This window comes from Taudactylus pleione, unplaced genomic scaffold (assembly GCF_031769625.1).
Source record: "Taudactylus pleione unplaced genomic scaffold, aTauple2 ptg000959l, whole genome shotgun sequence".
NCBI lineage: Eukaryota > Metazoa > Chordata > Amphibia > Anura > Myobatrachidae > Taudactylus > Taudactylus pleione.
Window position 1 is genome coordinate 294,764 of NW_028285360.1, and position 23,880 is coordinate 318,643.

The window sequence follows — 23,880 nt, forward strand, 5'->3', positions numbered from 1 at the left end:
TTGCGGGTCAGTCGGAAAATGGCGGAGCCAAATGACACAATTGTAATAGAATTGCATCATGCTGGCTCCGCCTCCAGTCGATTGACCCGCGAATCGTGGCATTTTGCCGCGAGGTGGGCGGGGCTTAATAACTGTGCCTGCTCATGAGCAGCTGCTGCTGTGTGGGGGCCCCTTAGGTGTGGGGGCCCTGGGATGACCGCCCCTGTCGCCCCCCCCTATAAGCCAGCCCTGCATTCTGTAGGTGCGTCTAGATAAAAGGCATTCTATAGGATAAGGAAGCCCATCTCTCTGGGTGTTTCTCAAAATGAGCCGCACCATGATCCATACCTGAAACATTTTTCTAGCAAATGCTTTGAAGAATAGACTGCCCTTTCTGCCAACCCGTTGGACTGTTGATAGCGAAGACTGCTACTGGTACAAGGCCTGGAACTCAACACTTAAGAATTGCATGGAATTGTCAGTGAGTAATTTGCGTGGAATGCCATGCACCGAGAAGTCTCTCTTAATTTTGTTGATGACTATGATACTTATCAGGTTCTGAACCCGGGAGACCAATAATCTCCGGGATTAATTCGATATCGTCAAATTTGTCAGAATTCATCGACTTTCATTTGCAGCCTTTGGTTATAGGTAATAAATCTCATTTGAAAGATACGAAGGATTTTTTAAAATTAGTGGAAGATTTAAGTTGGAGTGAGACTTTTTGATGGTGACAGCGGATGTCAGCTCGCTTTACACCATCATTAACCATGATGTGGGTATTGAGGCAGTGAGATGTTTTCTGGTAGAGTCCAAGTTATCGAGTAATCTACAGAAATTTTTGTTAGAAGGTATTGAGTTCATCCTTCGGGACAACTTTTTCCTTTTTAAGGAAGAATTCTACCTTCAGAAGACTGGCACAGCGATGGGCACCAAGTTCACGCCAAGTTATGCCAACCTCTTCATGGGCAAGTGAGAGGAGGAAGCCGTGTGGCGGTGTGGCGAGCTTGGCGCGGGCTTGGTGTCTTATCGCAGATACACAGATTACATCTTTTTTATATGGAGAGGGGATAGGCTAAGCTTGGATGCTTTCTGTAACCATCTGAATGGTAATCCTAGGAACATCGTTCTGACTTTTGAAGTCAGTGATGTAAGTTTAAACTTTCTAGATGTATCTGTATATATTGAAGGGGGACGTTTACACACTAAAACGTATATGAAGCCAACAGATTCAGGTGCATACATAAACAGAACCAGTTGTCATCATAAAAACTGGCTAGATGCAATACCGGCAGGCCAACTAACCAGACTAAAAAGAAACTGCTCAGAACCACAAGTATTTTTTGCCCAGGCAGAGAATATGAACAATAGATTTAGGGCATGTGGATATGAAGAAGCGAGCATTGGTAAAGCCCTAAACAAAGTTAAAAACTTTGAGCGAAGAGATCTCCTTAGGGATAACCTGGGAAAAACATCAGAGGGAGTAGAAGATAAATTTCAATGGGCCTTCATCACAGAATTTTCGGATAAATATAAATCGGTAGAGAGGATCTTACAAAAGCATTGGGGGCTATTAAAAAAGGACCCCCTTTTAGGTGCAAGGATTCCAAGCAAACCCGTATGTATATACAGAAAGGCCCCTAATTTAAAATCTAAGTTGGTTTCCAGTGCTCTTCCATCATGTAAGGGACCAACCACTATTGTCTCCAAGGGTTTTTATAGATGTGGGGGGTGTCAGGGTTGTAGAAGTATTAAGAGCGAAGGAAATCATAAAATTGAGAACATCCACATTAATGGAAATGATTTTCAAATTAAAGATTTCATAACGTGTCAAAGTAAAAATGTAGTATACGCCATTAAATGCCATTGTAATACATTTTACATCGGAAGAACATCAAGGCCCCTAAAAATAAGGGTGTCGGAGCATCTACGGAATATAAAAAAGGGCTTAGAGACTCATGCCCTTTCTTTGCACTTTAAAGAAGTTCACGGGTGCTCATTAAGTGGAGTAGTAGGTTTTTATGGACTGAGGACCATAAGACCAAATTTAAGATCTAAGGATGTGGCCACCATTCTGGCAAAAAACGAGATGAATCTGATTTACACCCTAAAAACCCTGGTGCCAATAGGGCTAAATAAAGATTTTGAACTTAAATGGTTCTTATGAAATATTGACAACATTATTACTGCATTTTTATAAACATGGAATGAATGATTATTTGACATCATAATCACTGTCTATATGTAGAGCTGATTTTATTATGTCTTTTGTAGTGATAAACCCTGGGATTCTTTCTGTTTTCTATGGACTATAACAAGATGAATATATGTGTATAAAAAGACAAGTCTCCGATCCTTTTTAAACATCGATTGCCATTCAAGAATGAATTCACTTATGAAAACCACATTAGTTTAAATTTTGTCTTTATATTTTTGTATGTATATTTTTGTTTTTATATTTATGTATGTATATTTGCATATATGTTGTTGTGCTTGAATAATCTCATTATGGAGGTTTATAGGAGGTGACATGTCAGGTCAGGTTACTATGACTACATGCCATAGCGTCAGATACCAGGACAACCAAGTAGTTATCCAGTTGGTTGATAGACTACTGTCCGTTAGCTTCGCCTCGATGTGTGCTGAGATAGTGAATCAATTTCCGCCCTCAACAATGTGAGATGCGGACAGCTTTAGACGCCACACTGCCAGGCTTCCGGATGCATGTTTCCGGGCCCAGATGACGCAGACACCACGTGGGGCGGTATAGGGAACACGTGTTCGCTCTCTATTGTTAGAGATGCGGTAAGCTCTATATGATGCGCCACTGGGTTTTTAGGTACACACTTCCGGTTTCGGATGATACAGACACTATGGGGGTCCTTGTGCAACCAATCCCGGTGAGGATGATATGTGAGGTCAGACGGGCGGGTGTATACTCAAAGGGAGGAGGTTTTTTCACAACTGTCAGCATTTGTCTTGATTTATGCCCTATGCCGATAGGAGGCGGGCAGTATAAATCATTTACCAGGTCACATTATCCATATTTCTTGACAAAGGCTCCAGGCTGAGCCGAAACGCGCGTTGACTTGAAGGATTCCTGTGACCATATTTTTATGCATTCAACCTACTGATGGTATGTGGATGAGAGCTTGAACTATACTTTCCACAAGGCTGAAATAATTTTTTCCTTGTATGTATTTTTAAATCGTATATCCAAAAAAACTTTTTTAACCAAACAGTCTTGCTGCTGTAAAAAGAGACTGATGTATGTTTGTTCGTTGTTTTGTACCTTTTTATGTGATTGGACGCTGTTGTTCCCTTTTGAATAAACATATCCTTTTCTGGATTCCTGATGTTGAGATATACATTTTTTTGGAAACTACATTATAATCTGAGGACAGAGAGTGCAAATATTCCATACTAGGAAAAGAAACCTTGATGTGACGACTCTGCCTGTTGCTAGAGTGAGTTGGGGTACACTATTGTTGCATGCAAAGATACCTTTTGAAGATTCCGTTTTTATCACTAGAAGTGAGTTATGGTACGCAGATTATACTATTGGTGAACCACACTTTTGGGTGATTGGAGAGTTAAAAGATACCTTTTGAGGAATCAACAGTCACTCTTTTCTGTTAGTGGGGTACGCACTGTTTATGTGGAGGGGTGCTCTATACACTCTGCTCCACACACCCTGTTTCTACTCTTCAAATTTTACATATAAGAAGATTGGTGACTGATATAGTGGAGAAGATACATATGTGAACCTTTTAAACTACAGCACAAGATTTCTACAACTACAAAAGGAATGTATTAATTGTATTAATTGTAGGCTATAATTATTCTTTTTTTGTGAAGTGCCCTATTGTATATCTATTTCTCTCTATTTTTTGTTGAGGTTCTGAACCAGTCAGAGTCTAAATAATCTAACATCCAGTGCTCCTTCCCCCTACTATCAATGTCAACAGCAACTATGGACCAGTGAAGGTCAGGTACTTCAAGCAGCATGAGTGGTTCCTGGCATGATGAACCCTTAGAGCAGTGATTCCCAACCTCGGTCCTCAAGGCACACTAACAGTCCTAGTTTTAGTGATATCCATGCTAAAGCACAGATGGTTACATCAAAATAACTGAGGTACTAATTAAGTCACCTGTGCTCAAGTATGGCTATCTTTAAAGCCTGGACTGTTAGAGTGCCTTGAGGACCATGGTTGGGAACCCCTGCCTTAGAGCATTGCAGGGAGCACAAGCAGAAACAACTCTCTCAATGTCAGCAGCCGTGGAAGGCCAAAACAGATATGGTGGCTTCACACCATTGATGGAACGCCTTTGCATAGAAACCTTGAAGAGCATAAGAAATCAAAAAATGCAGAAGGATGCCATCAGAAGGGTTAAATTCATGAACCCTTGAACTTCTTACAAGCAACCAATCAGTCACTTCTCCACTTTATCACGCTCCAAGGCTTGCTACATCTCCCCTTTAGACCTGCACCAGCGTGCAAATTGATGCAAACATTGCCGTGTTTATTGAATGCATGACATCTGCAACCCTCATAGGAATGGCAACCATAACATTCACACAGCGTGCCAGTTGGTGAATGTAATGCTGGAGGTCTCATACAAGACTTCTTTAAATGCTTGGGCCCTTTTGATAGACTGGTCGTGTAGCACGCAGATATGTATAGCAGATACAAAGTTACCCCATTTTCATGCAGGAAGAGTGCATAAGTTGATAAGTTGCATCATAAGCCCCACACACAATCCTGAATAACAAGTGTATGGCAGTAATGTAATGTCAGCCATCCACAATATAGCAAACATCTACAAATACAGGTACCATTATTTTTGCAAGATTGAAACATTTGAATCATAAAACGGTAAAATAGTCTTCTGTGCGAAATCCAAACTATATCAATAAATACATTAATTAATTATTATACATCATTTTGATGATAGTGTATTACCAGTAAAGTGTTCCATAGACTAAGTAGACTAAGTAGTTATTCCCACCATGAATCCCTTTAAACTTACATATGAACTCTTCTAGGATCAGCCATAAGAAGCATGAGATAACATAGGATGACCTCTCCTATGAGAAATACGGTGAGCCTGGGTGTGTAGAAAACATGAAAATATGGTTACCAGTTATCTAGTGAGCGATTCATATATTTCAGACAGGAGGAAGAAGAGAAAATAATAGAATAGTACATACTGGTACACCTCTGCACATAAGTGACAGGAAAGACCTATTGCTATGTGCAGCTCAGTTACATCGTTGCTCACTGATGCTGTGCATTGCCAGCTCTCAGATGTCTCTCAGATGATCAGGAAAGAGCTGTACATTGATGCAGACATTAAAACAGTAGACAGACTGGTAGTTTTGTGATGCTTGTCTCTTATTCATGTAAGTAGTAGTGTTTTTATTGTATAGTCAGAGAAATATAAATGACAATTGAATGCTATGATTGCTGTAATCCACAGTCGAGCTAGAGTGCTTATATATAGTAATCCCAATTAAATTACTGGTGACTACATGTAACTAAATGGTCAGAGACCTGAACTCTATACTCAAACTGGTATTTGCCACATTAGGAAGGCATCACCCCATTGAAGTTTGATGGGTATCTGTCCTCTCGGACCTGTTACTTTATCTTGCAGAATCCATCATTTTATTAGTTAAGCAGGCCAGGCGTGATAGCAATGTAACGGAATGGGTCAAAGGTAAGAGTTTATCATCTCTAATTAGGATAAACTACTTAGGGGCCTATTTATTAATCTTATTGTCCCCTTGAATCATTTGGATAGTTTATGCATAATTTAAGTATCCCTGCATTTTACCAACACAGGATACCACAGACACCATTACTTGCAATGTGGACAATGGTCTGGAGCTTTTTACCAAGCTTCAAGGAGTTTAGCTTTTCACTTAGCCATTGTAGCCTGTAATCTTCACATTTTCAATCTCACATGTCTAGTACACTATGTAGACAAAAGTGATTGGACACCCTCACGCAAGTGAAATGCATACCATTGCATGCGAGTTCCACATGGCCACTAATGTGGGGAGGCCCATGCACTTCCAGTTGTACAGAAACAACAAATGTTTTTATCAGGATGACAATGCCACCTGTCATGTTCCCATGGCGATGCATGAAGTGGTATACAGAAAATTTGGTAACGCGGATGGTCTGGCCAGCTCAGAGTCCAGATCTTAACCCAATTGAGACCCTCTAGGACGAATTGGAGCGACGGGTGCGTTCTATGCCAACTCAACCTTATTCAGTGTCACAGTTGGTCACTGTACTTAAGGCAGAATGGCAAAACATACCCCCTGCTATTGTCCAGGAACTTGTGGACAGTTTTGCAAGAAGGGTGTCTGCAGTAATCACTGCACGTGGTGGTCCTACAATGTACTGACGTCAATAAAATCATTGTAAAAGATAGAAGTACCAAACAAACAGCTCCTAACTGTCAGCCTGTAAAGTGACAGTTAGGAGAAGATTGGTTGGTACTTTCTTTCTCAATTTTAACTCTCTCTCTGAGCTCTTTATGGGTGATTAGTGTTCACTTTCTGGTCAGTCTTTATGTAGGTCATTAAGAGCCCATACAGTTTCACAAAGCATTCCTGAAAAATGCCTCCCGGAATATTCACCATCTTAGCACTGTCTCTGTAGATTAGTGCTAATGAAATAACATGGTTACTATTAGCAATTTACTAAGTATCCGCTACATAACAGTTACTGACAGTTGGTCTCAACTCTGACCCCTCCCTTCCACCAGTGACCATTATGTCATAATCCTGAGAGCTCCGACACCTACTGAGCATGTCAGAGACAGGATGGACCTAACCATTTATTACATAGATCTATTCTCGCTGTGAATAGTAAAGATAATAGATGTTAATTAAAAATGTGCACATTAAAAAATGGGCCACTTAAACACCTGGAGCACCTGTCACCAGTGAGGCACCCTCAGGGCACAGAAATACTACGGTATGCTGACAGACGGAAATGGTAACACAATTCACTGCAAGGATTTATTTCCTTGATATTCTTTGCCTCTCAAATTACTCAGTCAGACCTGGGATAATCACATTGGTGTAGTAGTATCTTTCTGATTGTAGTATGATGTAAGATTTGCTACCATTGGTGGATGACACAGTTTAAAGCAGGCCTGTATAGGGCAGAATGCCATATGGCCATATCGCCACTTCCACTGACTTCCATTTACCATACTGCCACTTCTATATTTCCACTTCTAGGATACGCACAAAAATATGAAAACAATTAGGCTAAATACAAGCACAGCTCTGGGTTGTGTTTAAAATGAGTCAAGCCTTTACTGCCCTGCACTTGTATGTGAATGCCACTGATCTGCCTCTCAAAGTGCAAGCGTACGAAAGTGCAAGTGGTTACATGCTAAGTTGCAATGTGCAAATGCACTTGTGTCCAAATATAAATGCAATGGGGCAGATTCTGTTAGCCATGAGGTTAACCTGCGGCTAATTACTCTGCCCTGAGCTACAATTGACTGCTGATACCCCGTGCACTATGCCCCAGACGTTGCACTTAATGTGGGTTATTCCTCGCAGCCTCAGGAGGAGTTAAATGCACCCACTGGGGCTCAACGCATGGAGTAATCGATAAATTCTGGGCTCCCAATGCGGCGCAGGTAAAATTCATTATACTTGAATAGCTCCGGGTGTTAAACCCGGAGCTTTACCCACGTGGTAAAGACCGCAGCTAATTGAATCTGCCCCAAATTGTTGCATCTACTGGTAAAATGTGGTTTAATGTTTTGGAGAATAATAGCTCTGACTGTGAAGGATGTAATGTTCTTTCTCACCATCCAAAGCAGTAGACCGACAAAAATATTCCCAGCAAGGAGGCAACACCATGTCTGACTCTTGCACCACATTGAGAGGGAGGGAGGCAATATCGAAACAGGAAGGCCAGGATCAGCGCAGAGAGCTGTCCAATGAGGAAGATACGCTGAAAAAGATGAGAAAGAGGAATGTACAATATGTAGCAGAAATATAACATCATGTCATAATAATCATAGCTATGATAAAACAGAATACATTTTTACTTCAGTTTGCAGCATGTAGCCCTCTTTCATTATGCTGAATTGGTTGGCAAAAATATTTCCTTGTGTGTGTGTATATATTGTGATATAGTCGGGGTAGGGGTCCCTCTCCTGGGGTAGATGGACACCTCTTTACACACAGCAGCCAGGAAACAGCACGCCAGTCCAGGGTTTTCGTGCAAGCTGGTCAGAGCCAGTTTTATTGTGCAACATAAACTACAAAATAAACAAAACTAAAACTAAAAATAAATCCTAGCCTGTCTGGGCACTAACTAGACAGGTTATTCCCTCTCTACAAGTGGCAGGGGCCTACTGCCTTACCACAAACACAGCACTTTCAAATATCACAGTGTCTCTGAACAAACCTCAGCGTCTGCTCTCCCCAGGGTATGTGAGACACTCAACCAAAATCTTAACACAACTATATGAACCACTTGCAGGTGCAACTACTAATCAGCCTGCTCTCAGACTGAAAGGCCCAACACCAGACGATCAACTGGCTCCATAACACTTCCCATCTCAGTAGGAGGCACATCACTTGGTGAGCCACCACCATTCTCAGCACTCTCTGGTTCGCCAATCATGCTAGAGAAGGGGAACACCTCAGACTCTGAAGAAACTCCCTCTGCTACTGCATCAGTAACCTTCTCAAATGGGTTGGGGTTCTTTACTTCTATAACAAATCGGCTTTCACACAACTTCCAGAAGTGAGCAAAGTCTCTCCCCAATATTGCATCATCCATCAAGCCATGCACAAAACCCACAGAGACTATCGCGGAACCACATTGTGTTTCTATGTTCACCTCTGCAGTAACATAATAGCGAGTATCCCCATGTATGCAGGTCACACCAACAGTTTTTCCCTTACGCTTCAAAGGGTTCACCAGTTCAACTTTCACAAGTGTAACCAGGCTACTAGAATCTAACAGAGCCTCTACTCGGTTGCCTTCTACAGTATCACATTTGCATTATCTGTCTCAGCCTGTCGGTCAGCAGTACAGGCTGGCTGTGCAAAGAAAGACATTCTGCGATTGACGTAAGCAGTATCACATTGCATACGTTCAGAGGTGAGTGAACAATTAGCTGCAATATGGCCCAACCACCACATTGGAAACATTGAATCATACTATTATCAAGTCTATTACGGGGTAGGAACCTCCCTGGCCTGGCTGGCCTATCTCCAGGTTTCAAACCCACAGTCTTAAGTACATTCCATCGCCCAGCACCCTTCTCCCCTGGAACAATCTTTACCAGTGATCACGGGAGATCGCCGTTGCGCAAACAAATACTGTGACTCCCAATCAAGTTAAGATTTCCTGTTTCAATTTAACATAGTCTTTCGCATCAGTCAGGCACAAGTCATAGTAGGCTTTCTGTGGTTCTCCAGACAGGAAGGCTGCCACAAGACTTGCCCACTGCTCTTTAGGCCAATTCTTGCTTTCTGTGGTTCTTTCAAAGGCCATTAGATACGCTTCCACATCATCATTCTGGGTCACCTTTTGCAGAAAGTGACAGACCCGTATGGTGTGAGTGTTAGTTGGAAGAGCAGGGGAAGCATCTCCAGACCGGACTACTAGCTGCTGTACCACCTCTCTGAAGGCCTGGCGGGTTTCCTCTATGGCGACTTGTTGAATTTTTTTAATTTCCTGCTGAGCTCTGGTAGCTTTTTGCTGAGCTGCTGTAGCTTGGAGCAAGGCCTTAACAATGTCCTCCATGTTGTCTTTAGGTGTAGGTTGGAAGCGGAATCTGGCTTCTCAAAGCATCTACCGATGCCACCTTCGTGGACTCCATTAAACACAGGTTTGACATTCAAACAACAAATTGGTGTCTGTCCCTTTAAATTTTCAATGCAAAACTTTTCCTCTTGCTGCAGTTTTCCGTGTATTTGCCTGCATTCTCCACCACTTGTGATATAGTCGGGGTAGGGGTCCCTCTCCTGGGGTAGATGGACACCTCTTTACACACAGCAGCCAGGAAACAGCACGCCAGTCCAGGATTTTCGTGCAAGCTGGTCAGAGCCAGTTTTATCGTGCGACATAAACAACAAAATAAACAAAACGTAAAAATAAATCCTAGCCTGTCTGGGCACTAACTAGACAGGTTATTCCCTCTCTGCAAGTGGGAGGGGCCTACTGCCTTACCACAAACACAAACACAGCACTTTCAAATATCACAGTGTCTCTGAACAAACCTCAGTGCCTGCTCTCCCCAGGGTATGTGAGACACTCAACCAAAACCTTAATACAGCTATATGAACCACGTGCAGGTGCAACTACTAATCAGCCTGCTCTCAGACTGAAAGGCCCAACACCTGGAATGGCCTGTGGATGGAACCCTCCCTCTCTTCTCACATCCACACCCCCAGGACCCATTATCCGGCTTTTACCAAAAGCCGACATTCTGGTCTGTTTGGCATAAAAGACTTTTCCTGGGGTTTTTTAAAACACATATGAAAGGAATCTGGGTCACACATATATGCCATCCCAGACTTCTCCAGTGCTTCTATCACAATATCTATATGCACTCTACTCCTGTAGAAAGAAGGCACTCTCCAGATTGTTTGAAGTTTTTTAACATGCCATCAAGCCGTCAACGTTTCGATTCTATAGCAAATCTTTCTCAAGGCTGGGTTTTAAGCAGTATTAATAAGCAAACGTGCTACACTGACCAGATGTTCCATTAAGTGCATTATTAATACTGCCTAAAACTCAGCCATGAGAAAGATTCGCAAAAAAATAGAAAAGTTGATGGCATGTTAAAAAAACTTTAAATTTTTTTTTTTTTCAAATACTTCAAACAATCTGGAGAGTGCCTTCTTTCTACAGGAGTAGAGTGCAACATATGTGTGGGACATCCCTTGGAGATCCCTGAAGAGCACCCCAGTAGCCGGGACAAACAAAGATGAGAGTGCAGGACATACCCACTACATATATATATTCCACATGAAGTGAATTAAATAACAAGCTGTCCATAAAGGTTGAAGCATAGCGCTAAAGACTAAGGAATAAACACAGCTAAGTGCTCTCCCTCTTGTTATGCTTAATTGCCACTGGATACAAAATTACCTGCATGAACCTACTAAATATCGACACCACTATCCGTGACTGTGTAAATTTGGCAGTGTGATCTTTCAATGTTATTTTAAAGGGGACATGAGGACACAAGTGTCTGATTTTTATTCATGTACTTTTTTTTCCCTGTTTTAATAATCAGCTGAACTGGAGTTTATTAATCAATTATTTTTTGATCATTGTATGTTATTATATTTATTGTTTCTTATTTTTGTTTTAATAAAATGATATACTAATGGCGCTCCCTTGGTGGAACTTCTCTACTTGATTATATTGCTTTATAATGAATTTAAAAGCATGTTGTATTCATTCATCCATCTGTTACTATGGGACATATTTATCAATCCTTTTTATTGCTGAAAAAAAAAAGTGCATTTGAGAGTGCAGCCTTGTTCACTAACACGCCTGTGACACTGCCATAACAAGTAGCCTCCCAGCAATGCTCATGGCTTTCTATTGCCAGCTCAAATGGGAATGAGTCTATAAGCAACAGCAGTCCCTGTGTAGTCAGTGGAACACATGTGCCATAGGGGTTTCCAAGACTTTTCACACATGCGTGATAGCAAATAATCGCTCAACTGCGCAAACACCAACACTGCAATCACCTCTGAATAAGGCCCACAGCTGATGATGGATCTGAGCCTGTGTGGCTATGAGCTGCAGAGGTCTGCGCAGCACAGGTTAGTGAGAGGGTGAGCCTGTAATCACACAGTGGGACAGAGAAGAGGCATATAGGGGCATATGTGTGCAGTAAGTGACGCAAGAGGTGGCTGTGAGAGAGCGGAGATGTAACGATGGAGGGAGTGCAGTGACACAAGTGGGAGAGACAGCTACCAGCAGTGAATTGGAATGGAGGCTCCGGTTTTTAAAAGGGGCCTATTTCATACTTGTCTACTCTCCCAGGACCTGCAGGAGGCTCCCAATTTTTCGGGTAGCCCCGCACCCATGGAAGAGTAGGCACTTCTCCCGCATCCCACTCACTACCTAGTGAAGTGGGCAGAGTGGGGGAAATCTTACCCGAAGTCCACAGTCTATGGAGGTGGCTAATGGGCACAGCAGGGTGCTCTGCAGACCTACTGTCGGCATAAGAAGAGTTTTGTAATTGCGAAAACTGGATGCCAGCAATGAACAAGTTTGAGAGGTGATTTGCCAGGGCAGAGCTTTCGCACAAGCTTTGTCCCAGCAACTTCATTTTAGTACATTCATGCAATAATTCTGAATATCGCATTGCTTTTTAGCCAACTTTATCAAGCTCCAGAATGCGATGCATTCCAGAGTTGGCCTCGATAGCTAACACCATGGGCTACATTACACAAAAAGTACCGGGAGAGGGATCCGTAGGATCCATTCCTGACACTCACCACTAGCGCATGCGTGGTCAGCGGACAAAGCATGCGCAGTAGTGCACATAGCTCACAAAGATGTATTGAAGGGATTGCAATTGGGATGGGCCCCTGATCCTGCAAGTGTATTTTAAATTTAATCAATTCAGGCAAATTTAAATTTTTAATTACTGCAAATAGAAATGATAATTATCAGTCTTATGGTGCATACACACGGTCAGATTTTTCCTTCAGATATGAACGATAACGATTTAAAAATCGTTCAGTCGTTCATATCTGAAGGAAAATCTGACATATCTGACATGCCTGAACGATGGACGATGAACGATGCGCGTTCCCGTTTGTCAGATAACGATATCTGACATCTGATGGGTTTGCAGTCAGACTTGGACGATTCCATTCATTTTAATGCAGTCAAAAATCGTTCAATCATTCAAATCGTTCAAAACTTTGGTAAAATCGTTCAAATCGTTCAATCGTTCATCTGACAAATCTGACAAATCTGACCGTGTGTACGCTCCATAAGACTTAATCATTAATAAATATGCCCCTATATGAGCATTAATCTGGAAAAAGTACATATGTATTTCATGGCTGTAAAAATATGACATAGCAATACTACACATGGAAGATAATAACCTCAAATAAAGACAGCAGACATCCTCACTTAACAGGTAATCATTGACTTAATAAGCTCTTATCATGTGCTATTACATAAAGTGGCTAATTACCCAACAGATAAGACCCACTATGTGTTTCTGCATCTATCAATACCCCTTTTCCACCTAAATTCCGGGTCTGACCTGGAGTTGGAACAAAGTTCCTATCCGGATCAGACCTGGAATTTTGAGGGTATTAGTTACTATTCCAATTCCAAAGTTCCTGTAAAGTTATACTGAAACGTGTATAAGTGTTAAAGATTTTGCACAGCTGCCCCTAACCACACATCCACACTTCTAACATGACTTATTTCATACGCTACACAATACCATATAAAAAAAAATCACAGTGAAGCAAATGTGGCACAGGATACAACAAAATGTACCTGTTAACTTAAATTAGTGTGGCATTCACTATTAACTATTACAGCAGAAATAATATACTATACATGCTGTGCAAAGCACCGTTCCGAGATAGTGCAGCACACTAGACACATGACAGGCATAGCATGGAAAATAAAAGTAATTAACTACTATATATATATATATAAAAGAAGAAGTTTGTTTGTTGGCGAATATCTTCCACAGACTTCAAGCTAAAGCTGCCAAATCGTACATAGGGCCTGATTCATTACGAATCGCTATTGCAATTACGCAGGCAGATGGCTGATTGTTACGTACTGCACATGCATCGCAGTGTGCGTGTGCGATGGCTCCACTGTGATGGCACACAGACCCATCGCAGAGTGATTGACAGGAAGTGAGTGTGTGGGGGTGGTGACAGGGGAGTGGTAGAAGGAACGCAGGCGTGCCTGCCCATTTGAACGCTATAACAGGGGCGTGCATAAATTAGCCACTGGGGTGGCACATGCAGCTTGAGCTCTCACTGCGTGCGACGGGGTTAGCAAGGTCTAACTTTGTGTAATGCTCTCATGTTACTAGTTGGTACCGATGTTTTTGCAGACTTGCAAAGTATTACGGATGTGAGTAAGGGGAAGTGGGCACCTTTATTTTGAGGTGCGACGGCATTGCGATTGCAAACATTAGCATAATTTTGCAGTGGGTCTGCGTGGACCTCCCGCTGGTGTACACTGGGCAGAACTGTGACCCGGGGAGCCTGTTCTGGGCCTTCCACTGGATGGTTTTGGGTAAAAACATCTCAGAGGTGTGGCAATTGGTCTAGGATGCCTAATATAGTGGTTGGGGTCCCAGTCGGACCTCACGGCGGAGTGCGCCAGGCAGAACTTTGACTCGGGGAACCTGTTCTGGGCCTTCCACTGATAATAAAATGTAAAAGATTTAAACCCGGACAAGGCCGGGTACTTCAGCTAGTAATATATAATAATGGTATCTGAAACTTACTGGAAATGTCTGTTTTTGTTTTTTCATGAAACACTATGTCTCCTTGCATCATTCTACTATATAAAAGCGAAAATTTGTCCTTCTGTCTTTCTATACATATCCACAGTTCACAAGCCAAGATTATGAAATTTTACATACGAGCGTATTAAAACATGGCCGAGGCAACTAAAAAAATATGAAATTGAAATTAATTACTGTTAATTTTTAATGAATTAAAAATATGAGATATGGTAAGAACTTACCCTTGTTATCTCTATTTCTACGAAGTCCATAGGGTTCCACAGGATACCTTGGGGTATAGGTGATGACGTCAGGCATCGGGCACCATAGAGTTAAGTTTCAGCCCCCCAGGATGCACTAGGGTCCCCTCCTATACCCCGCCCCTGAGCCAAGACATCTCAGTTAGGTACCAAGCCATAGGCCGGAGGAGGAGAAGGAAGAGAGAGAAGAAAGATCCGGACACACACAAGAATCACATTCTCACCAGAGGGAGACGGAAAAACCGGTGACCAGAGTAAAGCCCATCTGCAGCACAGGTGCGACAGGGCGGGAGTCCTGTGGAACCCTATGGACTTCGTAGAAATAGAGATAACAAGGGTAAGTTCTTACCATATCTCATATTTTCTACTTCAGGGTCCATAGGGTATCCACAGGATACCTTGGGGATGTCCCAAAGCAGTATCCTTTAAGGGTGGGGACGCTCCTGTGCTGAAAGGAGAATCCGCTGCCTGAAGGAAGCATCCTGAGAGGCAAAGGTGTCAAACGCATAATACCTCACAAAGGTATGGACAGAGGACCACGTAGCAGCCTTGCAGATCTGGACTGCAGAGGCACCACGTCGAGCTGCCCACAAAGGACCCACAGACCTAGTGGAATGAGCCTTCACAGAAGGAGGAACCGGCAGGCCTTCATGAAGATAAGCTTCAGAAATAGCCATATACGGATCCAGGCTGCCAAAGTTTGCTTTGAAGCAGGCCAACCCTTTTTACGGAAGCCATAGAGGACAAACAAGGCGTCCGACTTCCTAAACGAAGAAGTGCGGTCAACATAAGTCCTTAAGGCCCGCACAACAGAAGGTCCGGTCGGAGCGGTAACCGCAGAGGACTGTCCACGGACAGACCCTGAAGGTCTGAGAACCAGTGCCGTCTGGGCCATGCGGGAGCTATCAACAGGAGCGTCCCTCCTTCCTGTTTGAATTTTCGGATTACCCGTGGAAGAAGGGAGACCGGAGGAAAGAGGTAAGCAAACCGGAACGTCCCCCGGACGGACAGAGCATCCACCAGAGACGCCTCTTTATCTCTTGTACGAGACCCGTACACCGGCAACTTGTTGTTGTGCCGGGACGCCATGAGGTCGATCTCTGGAAGACCCCACCTGTCCACCAGCAGTTGAAAAACGTCCGGGTGCAGGGACCATTCCCCTGCATGAACGTCCTGGCGACTGAGAAAGTCCGCCTCCCAGTTTAGCACTCCCGGGATGAAGACAGCTGATATGGCTGGAAGATTGCGCTCCGCCCATACCAGTATCCGAGACACCTCTTCGAGAGCCGCCCGACTTCGGGTTCCTCCTTGTCGGTTTATGTAGGCCACGGTGGTAGCGTTGTCCGACTGGACCTGCACTGGGTGACCTTGGAGAACCCGATGTGCCTGCTGGAGAGCATTGAAAACCGCTCGGAGCTCCAAGATGTTTATTGAAAGCTCTGCTTCTGCCGGAGTCCACCTGCCCTGGAACAAGTGTGGACCTGAGACCGCTCCCCAGCCCCGAAGACTGGCATCCGTTGTTAACAGGACCCAATTCGCCACCCAGAACGGACGACCCCTGTTGAGATGGGTCATCTGCAACCACCAGGCTAGAGACAGGCGAACCTCCGGAGTGAGTACCAACGTCTGGGACTTCAGACTCTGAGGCAGTCCATTCCATTTGGACAGGATCAGGTGCTGCAGAGGTCTGGAGTGAAACTGGGCATATTCCACCACGTCGAATACCGACACCATGGAGCCCAGTAACCTCATTGCCGAGTGCAGAGACACCCGGCGGCTTTACAGACAACTGCGCACCCTCGACTGTAAGGCAGAGATCTTTTCCCCCGTCACAAAGATCCTTTCCTGTCCCGAGTCCAATAAAGCTCTGAGATGCAGAATCCGCTGAGACGGGACCAGGGTGGACTTCTGCCAGTTTATCAACCAGCCGTGCCGTTGCAGTAGCGCAATGGTCAGGTCCAAGTGGCGCAGAAGGAGCTCCGGAGATCCTGCCACTAAGAGAAGGTCGTCCAAGTACGGCAACATGCGGACTCCCTGCAGCCGCAGGGAAGCCGCCATGACCACCATCACCTTGGTGAAAACACGTGGTGCTGTCGCCAGGCCAAAAGGTAACGCCCGGAACTGAAAGTGGTCGCTGCGGATTGCAAACCTGAGGAACTGCTGATGGCACAAAAGAATAGGGACATGCAGGTAAGCGTCCTGTATGTCCAATGACACCATGTAGTCCCCAGATTCCAGTGCCAGAATAATGGACCGAAGAGTCTCCATCCGAAACTTCGGCACCTGCAAAGACTTGTTGAGAGCCTTGAGGTTGAGAATCGGACGAAACGACCCATTGGGTTTCTGCACCAAAAAGAGATTGGAATAGAAACCCTGGCCCCTCTGGGAGAATGGAACAGGCACTATAACTCCAGCCTGGAGCATAGTGTGTCATCTGGCTTAGGGGCCGGACGTCTGGTACTCCAGGCCTGCTTCCGGGGCTTGGCCGATTTCTTGGGGCCAGCCTGTCGGGGAAAAGACTGTGCTTTAGGCCTACCCTGGGCCCTATAAGGCCGACTTACCGGAACCGGAAGGAACTGCAGCAGACAGGAGACATGCCGATTTGGCTGCCGCCAGCGTGGCTACAATTTTGTCCAGGTCCGGACCAAAGAGAACTTCTCCGTTAAAAGGCAACGCTTCCAAACCCTTTTTGGAATCCGTGTCCGCCTTCCAAGATCGCAACCACACTGTGCGACGAGCAGCCACAGCTGCCGAAGAAATTCGAGACGCCAGGGTACTAATATCCAAGGCCGCTTCGTTGATATAAGTGACCGAATCCCGGAGATTGCCGATCAACTCCGTCTGCTCAGCCGAACAGTCGGAATCGAAGGACGCCTCCAACGTATCAGCCCAGCGCTCCATAGCTGGCCGCACTGCCCCCCCCCGCAAGGGAATAGACGGACTTCAGGCAGATCTCCACCTTGCGGTCCGTAGCATCCTTAAGGGAGGACATGGATGGCATGGGTAATGTGGCACTACGGACAAGGCGTGTCACATGAGAATCCACCTGTGGAGGGGACTCCCACTTGGCAAAATAATTGTCCGCAAATGGATACGCCACTGCTAAACGCCGTTGAGGCTGATATCGTTTGCCTGGCTGTTTCCACGCTTCCTCTAGATGGTCAACTAATTGCCCAGAAAGAGGAAACACTGTGATATCTCCTTTAACATCCTTGAAAAAGGCGTATTTGGACTTCGATACTGGAGGCTCCTCATCCTCAATAACTAAAGCAGTACGGACTGCACGAATAAGGCCAGGTATATACACCTTAGACTTAGCGCCCGACTCTTTAGGACAGGTAGGTTCCTGGTCAGAAAGATCCAGAATCTCCCCATCGTCGGACGTCCCGTCGTCATCCTCATAAGGAGCAGACAGAGACGCCACCAGCCGCTTGTGAGGTCGCATCACAGACTCCCCTTGCAACACTTCTGACAACTGCTGTACAGAGCTTGTTAATGAATTAACCCACGCAGGCTCATGAGAGACCTGAGGAGGGGAAATAGGGAGACTGTGGGGTACCATCAGTTGTCTCGGGAACCCCTGCATGGGTGACGACACCACTGACTGCTGGGACAAACCCATCTGAGTGAAGGCAGGCTGCGGAGCTAACTGACCCACGAGGGTTGTAAGCGCTTTGGCAAAACAAGCCCAGGGCGGTTCCTGTGCTGGAGCCGTGACCGTAATCGGTCGCGTCAACGAATAACACCGTCGACATAGTCCCTCCGCACTACCGTCCCCCTCCGCTATAGGTACCTTGCATGTAGTACATAAAAGCTGGAAAGGAAAATCACTTTCAGACATAATGGTAAGTATGTGACCCCTCTCACTGAAACTCGTTAGTATAGTGTGAGACCACCCTGCAAGCACCGCACCGCAAGGGCTATAGCAGAAAGAACAGGGACAGTTAAATGCTGACAGATAGAAAATGAAAGTACAGGCAGCAGACGCTAGCATAGGTCACATACAATGCAAAGAAATCAATTCCTGCACTATCAGCGCTGATCCTCAACTACGCAGACTCAGAGCCTGGTAGGACACAGCGCTGCATACACAGACCTTATCCAACGGAGGAGAGGTATGCAGGGGGACCCAGACCGCGATGCCACCGTTCTTCAGCGTCCAGCAGCGCTCACCATGCTTCTTCCAAAGATGGCCACCGAGGAGCAGAGAGGAGGCCGGCCTGGGGGAGGAGCGCTGACACAGGACCAGTCAGCCAGAGCAGAGAGGGCTGTGTGCAGCGGGGGAGGCGCCGGCTGTGAGACAGGGAAGGCACGCTTCCCTGGCATGCATTTAACCCCTGGGACGCCGCAGCGCTACCGCTCTGCCGCGGTCCTGCTGTCCCAAGGGGGTAGTGGAAGCGCAGGTTAGAACCTGGCTCCACGCTGCAGCCAGTCCCCAGGGAGCCCCCTGCCTGGGGACTCTGGACCATGTATCAGCGGGGACCCACCGCGGGACCCCGCTGCTTACCTGCTGTCCCCCTTGATTCCGGCCATGGTCCTGAACATCTGGGGTCACCGCTAGCTGTGACCCCAGATGCCTACCAGCATCCCCGGATCAGTACCGGCGTTCTGGTACCGGCGGGGGTGTAGGGAAGACAGCATGGACGTCAGGACTGACTGTCCATGCTGTACTTCCAGATGTGCAGCCACAGCTGCATTAAAGAAACTTCAGGGGCTCTTCATGGCCCCCCTCTAACAGGTGCATCCGACTCCGGCCGGGCACCAAACTAAACTGAGATTCCTTGGCTCGGGGGCGGGGTATAGGAGGGGGACCCTAGTGCATCCTGGGAGGCTGAAACTTAACTCTATGGTGCCCGATGCCTGACGTCATCACCTATACCCCAAGGTATCCTGTGGATACCCTATGGACCCTGAAGTAGAAAAACAAATTTTTTGCTGTACGCTCATTGTGGGTCCTTGCACACAGTACTGCTGTCTGCTGCCTCCAATGGTGATTTTTAAAAACTTTCTTATCTCTACTATTTTACTATATAAAAGCGAAAATGTTTCCTTTTGTCTTTCTATACAAATCCACAGTTTACAAGCCAAGATCGGGAAATTTTACATACAAGTGTATTAAAACACGGCTGAGGCAACTAAAAAAAATTTGACATTGAAATTAATTACTGTTCATTTTTAATTAATTAAAAAACACAATTTTTGCTGTACACTCATTGTGGGGCCTCACGGCATATGGGTAGGGCCTCGGAGCGTGCGTTTTTAATTTTCATGATCTTAATGTTTATTATCGAAGAGAGCTTTAGCAGGCTTTCCCAGCATTCTCAGCTCTCTGACTATACCAAATTACGCAACAACATTGACTTCTTTCTTCGAACTGTGTCAAAATGATGACTTTGCAAGGACCGTGCTGTACTGTGAGCTGAAAATATTACACATGGAATGCTTCTCGAAAAGTTTTTATGCACAGAAAACAGGGAGTCGCTGTAGATGGCTGGTATCAGAACAAGAGAAGCTCTTGGCCGTGTTTACACTGTACATCCGACACATTTTGAATGCTTCTATCTGCGAAGTTTGCTTTACACCATTACAAGTCCTACTTCCTTCGAAGACCTTAGGACTGTTGATGGGGAAGTTTGTCACACTTTTCGTGAGGCCTGCCTAAGGAGAGGTTTGTTGGAGGATGATGTGTAAACAAACATTCTTAAAATCCTGGGCAACGCTGGGTACTCCAGCTAGTAAGTTATAAAATTATATTGCAAACATATGTACTGCGTTGTACAAAATAATTCAAAATAGTTATTAATACTATGGAGAAATTGGGAGGTCCGCGCTAATTTTACGGTAAATGCGTGTCTGGGTATCCCTTTTGGTGAGTATTGTAAAAAATTAGTGTACTCCACAATATATGTGTTAATCAATTGTTTATTTTTATTTTTCATTTTTATTAGCTTGTTAGGTACTTACTTATTTTATGGAGTCACACTGCTCCAATCTTAGTCATAAATCAAGGTTGTATTTATTGTGCTTTAAAATTGTTATCACTACCCTGACCGGGATTTATAGTCTTGTGAGTTGTGCGTTACCCTGACCGGGTAACGCACTCCTCCTTCTCCAACGTCCTGTTCGGGCATCCACGTGTGCTGTAGGCGCTCCTTGGCAGAAATGGGATCACCAATTAGCGCGGACCTCCCAATTTCTTCATTTGACTACCAATAATAGGGATGGGGTACCCTATGTAGGTCCAGCAGCTGATAAAAACATAACCCATAACCTCTAGAGAGCGCAGGCCAGAAAGTGTTTAATTAGTTATTAATACTAGTATATTAAGTTTGATATTTTCAAGTGACCCACTAAAACATACTTAGAAATGCCTGATTCAGAGATGGACGCAATGCCGATATTTACGCAGGTGAACAATTATCTGTGACCTGCGCATGTGTCTGAGTCGCACTGGGCATGTCTTGAGTTTGATTACCGTTTTTGCTCGCAGTGAGGATTTATTTGCAAGGTGATTGGCAGGTGGGGACGTTTGTGAGTGGCAATGGGAGGTTGGTGAGGTGGCAACCATTTTCAGAAATGTCTGAGCCTGTGACGGTGTATGCGTACGCAGTAAAAATGGCACCAGTGTCTCAGTTCCCACAGCCATTCTGCACAACCATTGAGAAACTCAGAATGACCTGCGGCCGATGTTGCGTCCTTGCACGCAGTCATTTTGGATTTGCAAAGCCGCTGGTGGGCATCTCGATACAATTCCCAGGAGCTGCGACATTTGCATTATGTTACACAGCCACTGTGAACAAATTCGCAGCTGCTATGGCATTGGCATACAATACATCACTGAGTCAGGCCAAACGTGCTCTACATTAATTACAGTCTATCAACATCAGCCTTATCATGGCCTAGCAATCAACATAAACAATATCAACATCAGTACTAATGTGACTCAGGGCGGGATGCAGCAAAGGTAGAAATGTGGTCAAACCCCGAAAATGCGGGTTTGACATCTTTTCTCATATGCACCAAGCCTTGGAAAGAGATGCACTCCGGGGATGGTTGCAGTGGGTAACGCCATCTTCCTGATGGCGTTACCCTATAGAAGCCTATGGGCTTCTATCGGGAGAGTGCTGAGAGAGGGATCCGACTGGATTCCTCCAGCACCCCCCGCAGCATGCGCAGAAGGTCGCCAGAGGGGCTTCTGGGTCATAGATCCTTAAGTCCCTCCTTCGCAAAGGGCCGCTCTCACCGACAGAGCTATCCTTTACAGTGTTCGTCATGCATACTGGCGTTACCAACGCAGGCATGCGGAGAGCGGCGGGATGCATCACAGCCCGAATGTGCTGCGCCATGCATCCTGCCCTCAGTCTATTAAAATCAATATTCAATATGTATTATTAAAACATATTTAAAAATTAAAAAAATATACAAAAAAACATTTATGGCATAAGCCTAAGGCATTACAATTCAATAGCATCAAAGTCATCTTAGTTATTGCGTGGACTTCAACAACTTGCTATAGTCCACACAAACAGCCCTTTAAATATCATACAGCCATAAGCACAATGAATCACAAATGCTGAGAATTCCTTTGTGCTTCATTATTTTTCTTTATCAGTAAAAGTGATTGGTAATGCACATCTGTATACTGCTATCACTATTAATAGTATAAATATCACTTGTGCAAAGTACAGCTTGTTTCACTTTCATACTCTCCAGGGTAACTGATGATTATATACAAGGCTGCTCTCATTCTTCCCCACAATCAATACACGTCTTTCATTCATTTGTTTCAGGAAGTCTGCTGCAGTAACCTGCTGATGATTGTGTCTCAGTTTCAGTAAGTTACGTAGAGAGTTTAGAGCTGCATCCTGCATTACTGTTACAATAACAACACACCAGACTTACTTTTCTAAAGGCAGCCATGCAGAATACACATACACACATTTACAGTATATAGATATATCATATATGCATTTTTATATGTACCTGTTCTGTTGGAAGGTTTGTGATCATGTGCCTCACAACATGCAGGGGTGCACCCTCATACACCCCTGCTACATGCATGTTTCTACTGCCCGAGTGTTACTCAATTGGCAATCCACACCCGTTCTGAGCTATAAGTGACACTTTACCTACTATGACAGCCGCCCACACACCACACCCACAAAATAAACTGTAGACAGAAAGTATGCTGCGAGGATAGGCACCTTACGCCCTGAATAGAAGGAGGAAGTTTAGGGAGGGTACATGAAGCACACAAGAAGGAGTGGTGAAGTCTGTTGTAACAGTAAAGGAAATGGAATTCAGTTGCATCTAGAGAATCACTTTCTGAGAGAATGAAATCTAAAAGTAAAATTAGGAATATATACATGCATACATCATCTGGCAGATAAATATAGAATTTAGGAAATTGTGTGTAATAATCTCTTCCACTTCCTGATGTCATATCTACTGGCTTGTATTCCAAAAGTATCAGATTGATTGTATATACACTTCATAAAGTAACCCCCTCCGACAGCCTTAGCCCTGCATCAAGCGTACCTCTGGGACAGGCGCCTGTTATAAAATCGTCATTAGCAGAGCTGGCCCTAGGTAATTTGGTGCCCTAGGCAAACTTTTGACTGGTGCCCCCTATCAGATAATCCCACCAGCAAACTAAGTGTTTATATGCGGATGTAGTTATATTGCTAGCGGATGGGATGCCAGCTGTCCATATACTGATGCAAGAACCCCTAATGTCCATACCTGGGCAAGTATGTTAAGTTTCGCCAGAATGGGGGGGTTAGATTTAGGAACTCCCGAAGGGTAGATTAGGGAAAGGCACCCCCTGGAGTGTATTAGGGTTAGGCTACGGGGAGGAGGGGTTAGGCACCACTGGGGGGAGTTTAGGGTTAGGCACCCCCTGGAGGGTTGGGTTGGTTTAGGGTGCAGGAAAGGGGAGGTCAGGGTTAGGCACCACTAAGGGAGGGTTTGGGGGGGGGGGGGGGAGTACTTATCTCCTCAGTCGGGATCTTCAGTGATCGAGCTTCCATCTATTCAGCCGCCGGCATAACATACCGATCATATATATATATATATATATATATATACACACACACACACAGACACACATATACATGTACAC

The 23,880-nt window shown here is 44.8% G+C and overlaps 1 protein-coding gene across 2 annotated transcripts in view; it reads right to left on the minus strand.

Annotated features, from left to right (window-relative positions):
* The window catches only part of LOC148473159 (membrane-bound glycerophospholipid O-acyltransferase 2-like), a 53,777-nt gene extending 30,931 nt beyond the window's left edge, over positions 1–22,846 (minus strand). Inside the window, exons 1-3 of one of the 2 annotated variants that reach the window (XM_088459962.1) lie at positions 22,743–22,846; positions 7,825–7,970; positions 5,011–5,088 (exon numbers count right to left, since the gene is read on the minus strand). In XM_088459962.1, coding sequence (XP_088316088.1) covers positions 5,011–5,088; positions 7,825–7,970; positions 22,743–22,820 — 302 coding nt within the window. In that variant the 5' untranslated portion in view covers positions 22,821–22,846. The remainder of the gene's footprint in view (positions 1–5,010; positions 5,089–7,824; positions 7,971–22,742) is intronic. The other variant, XM_088459963.1, reaches the window with a different exon arrangement.
* Between the last annotated feature and the right edge of the window lie 1,034 nt (positions 22,847–23,880).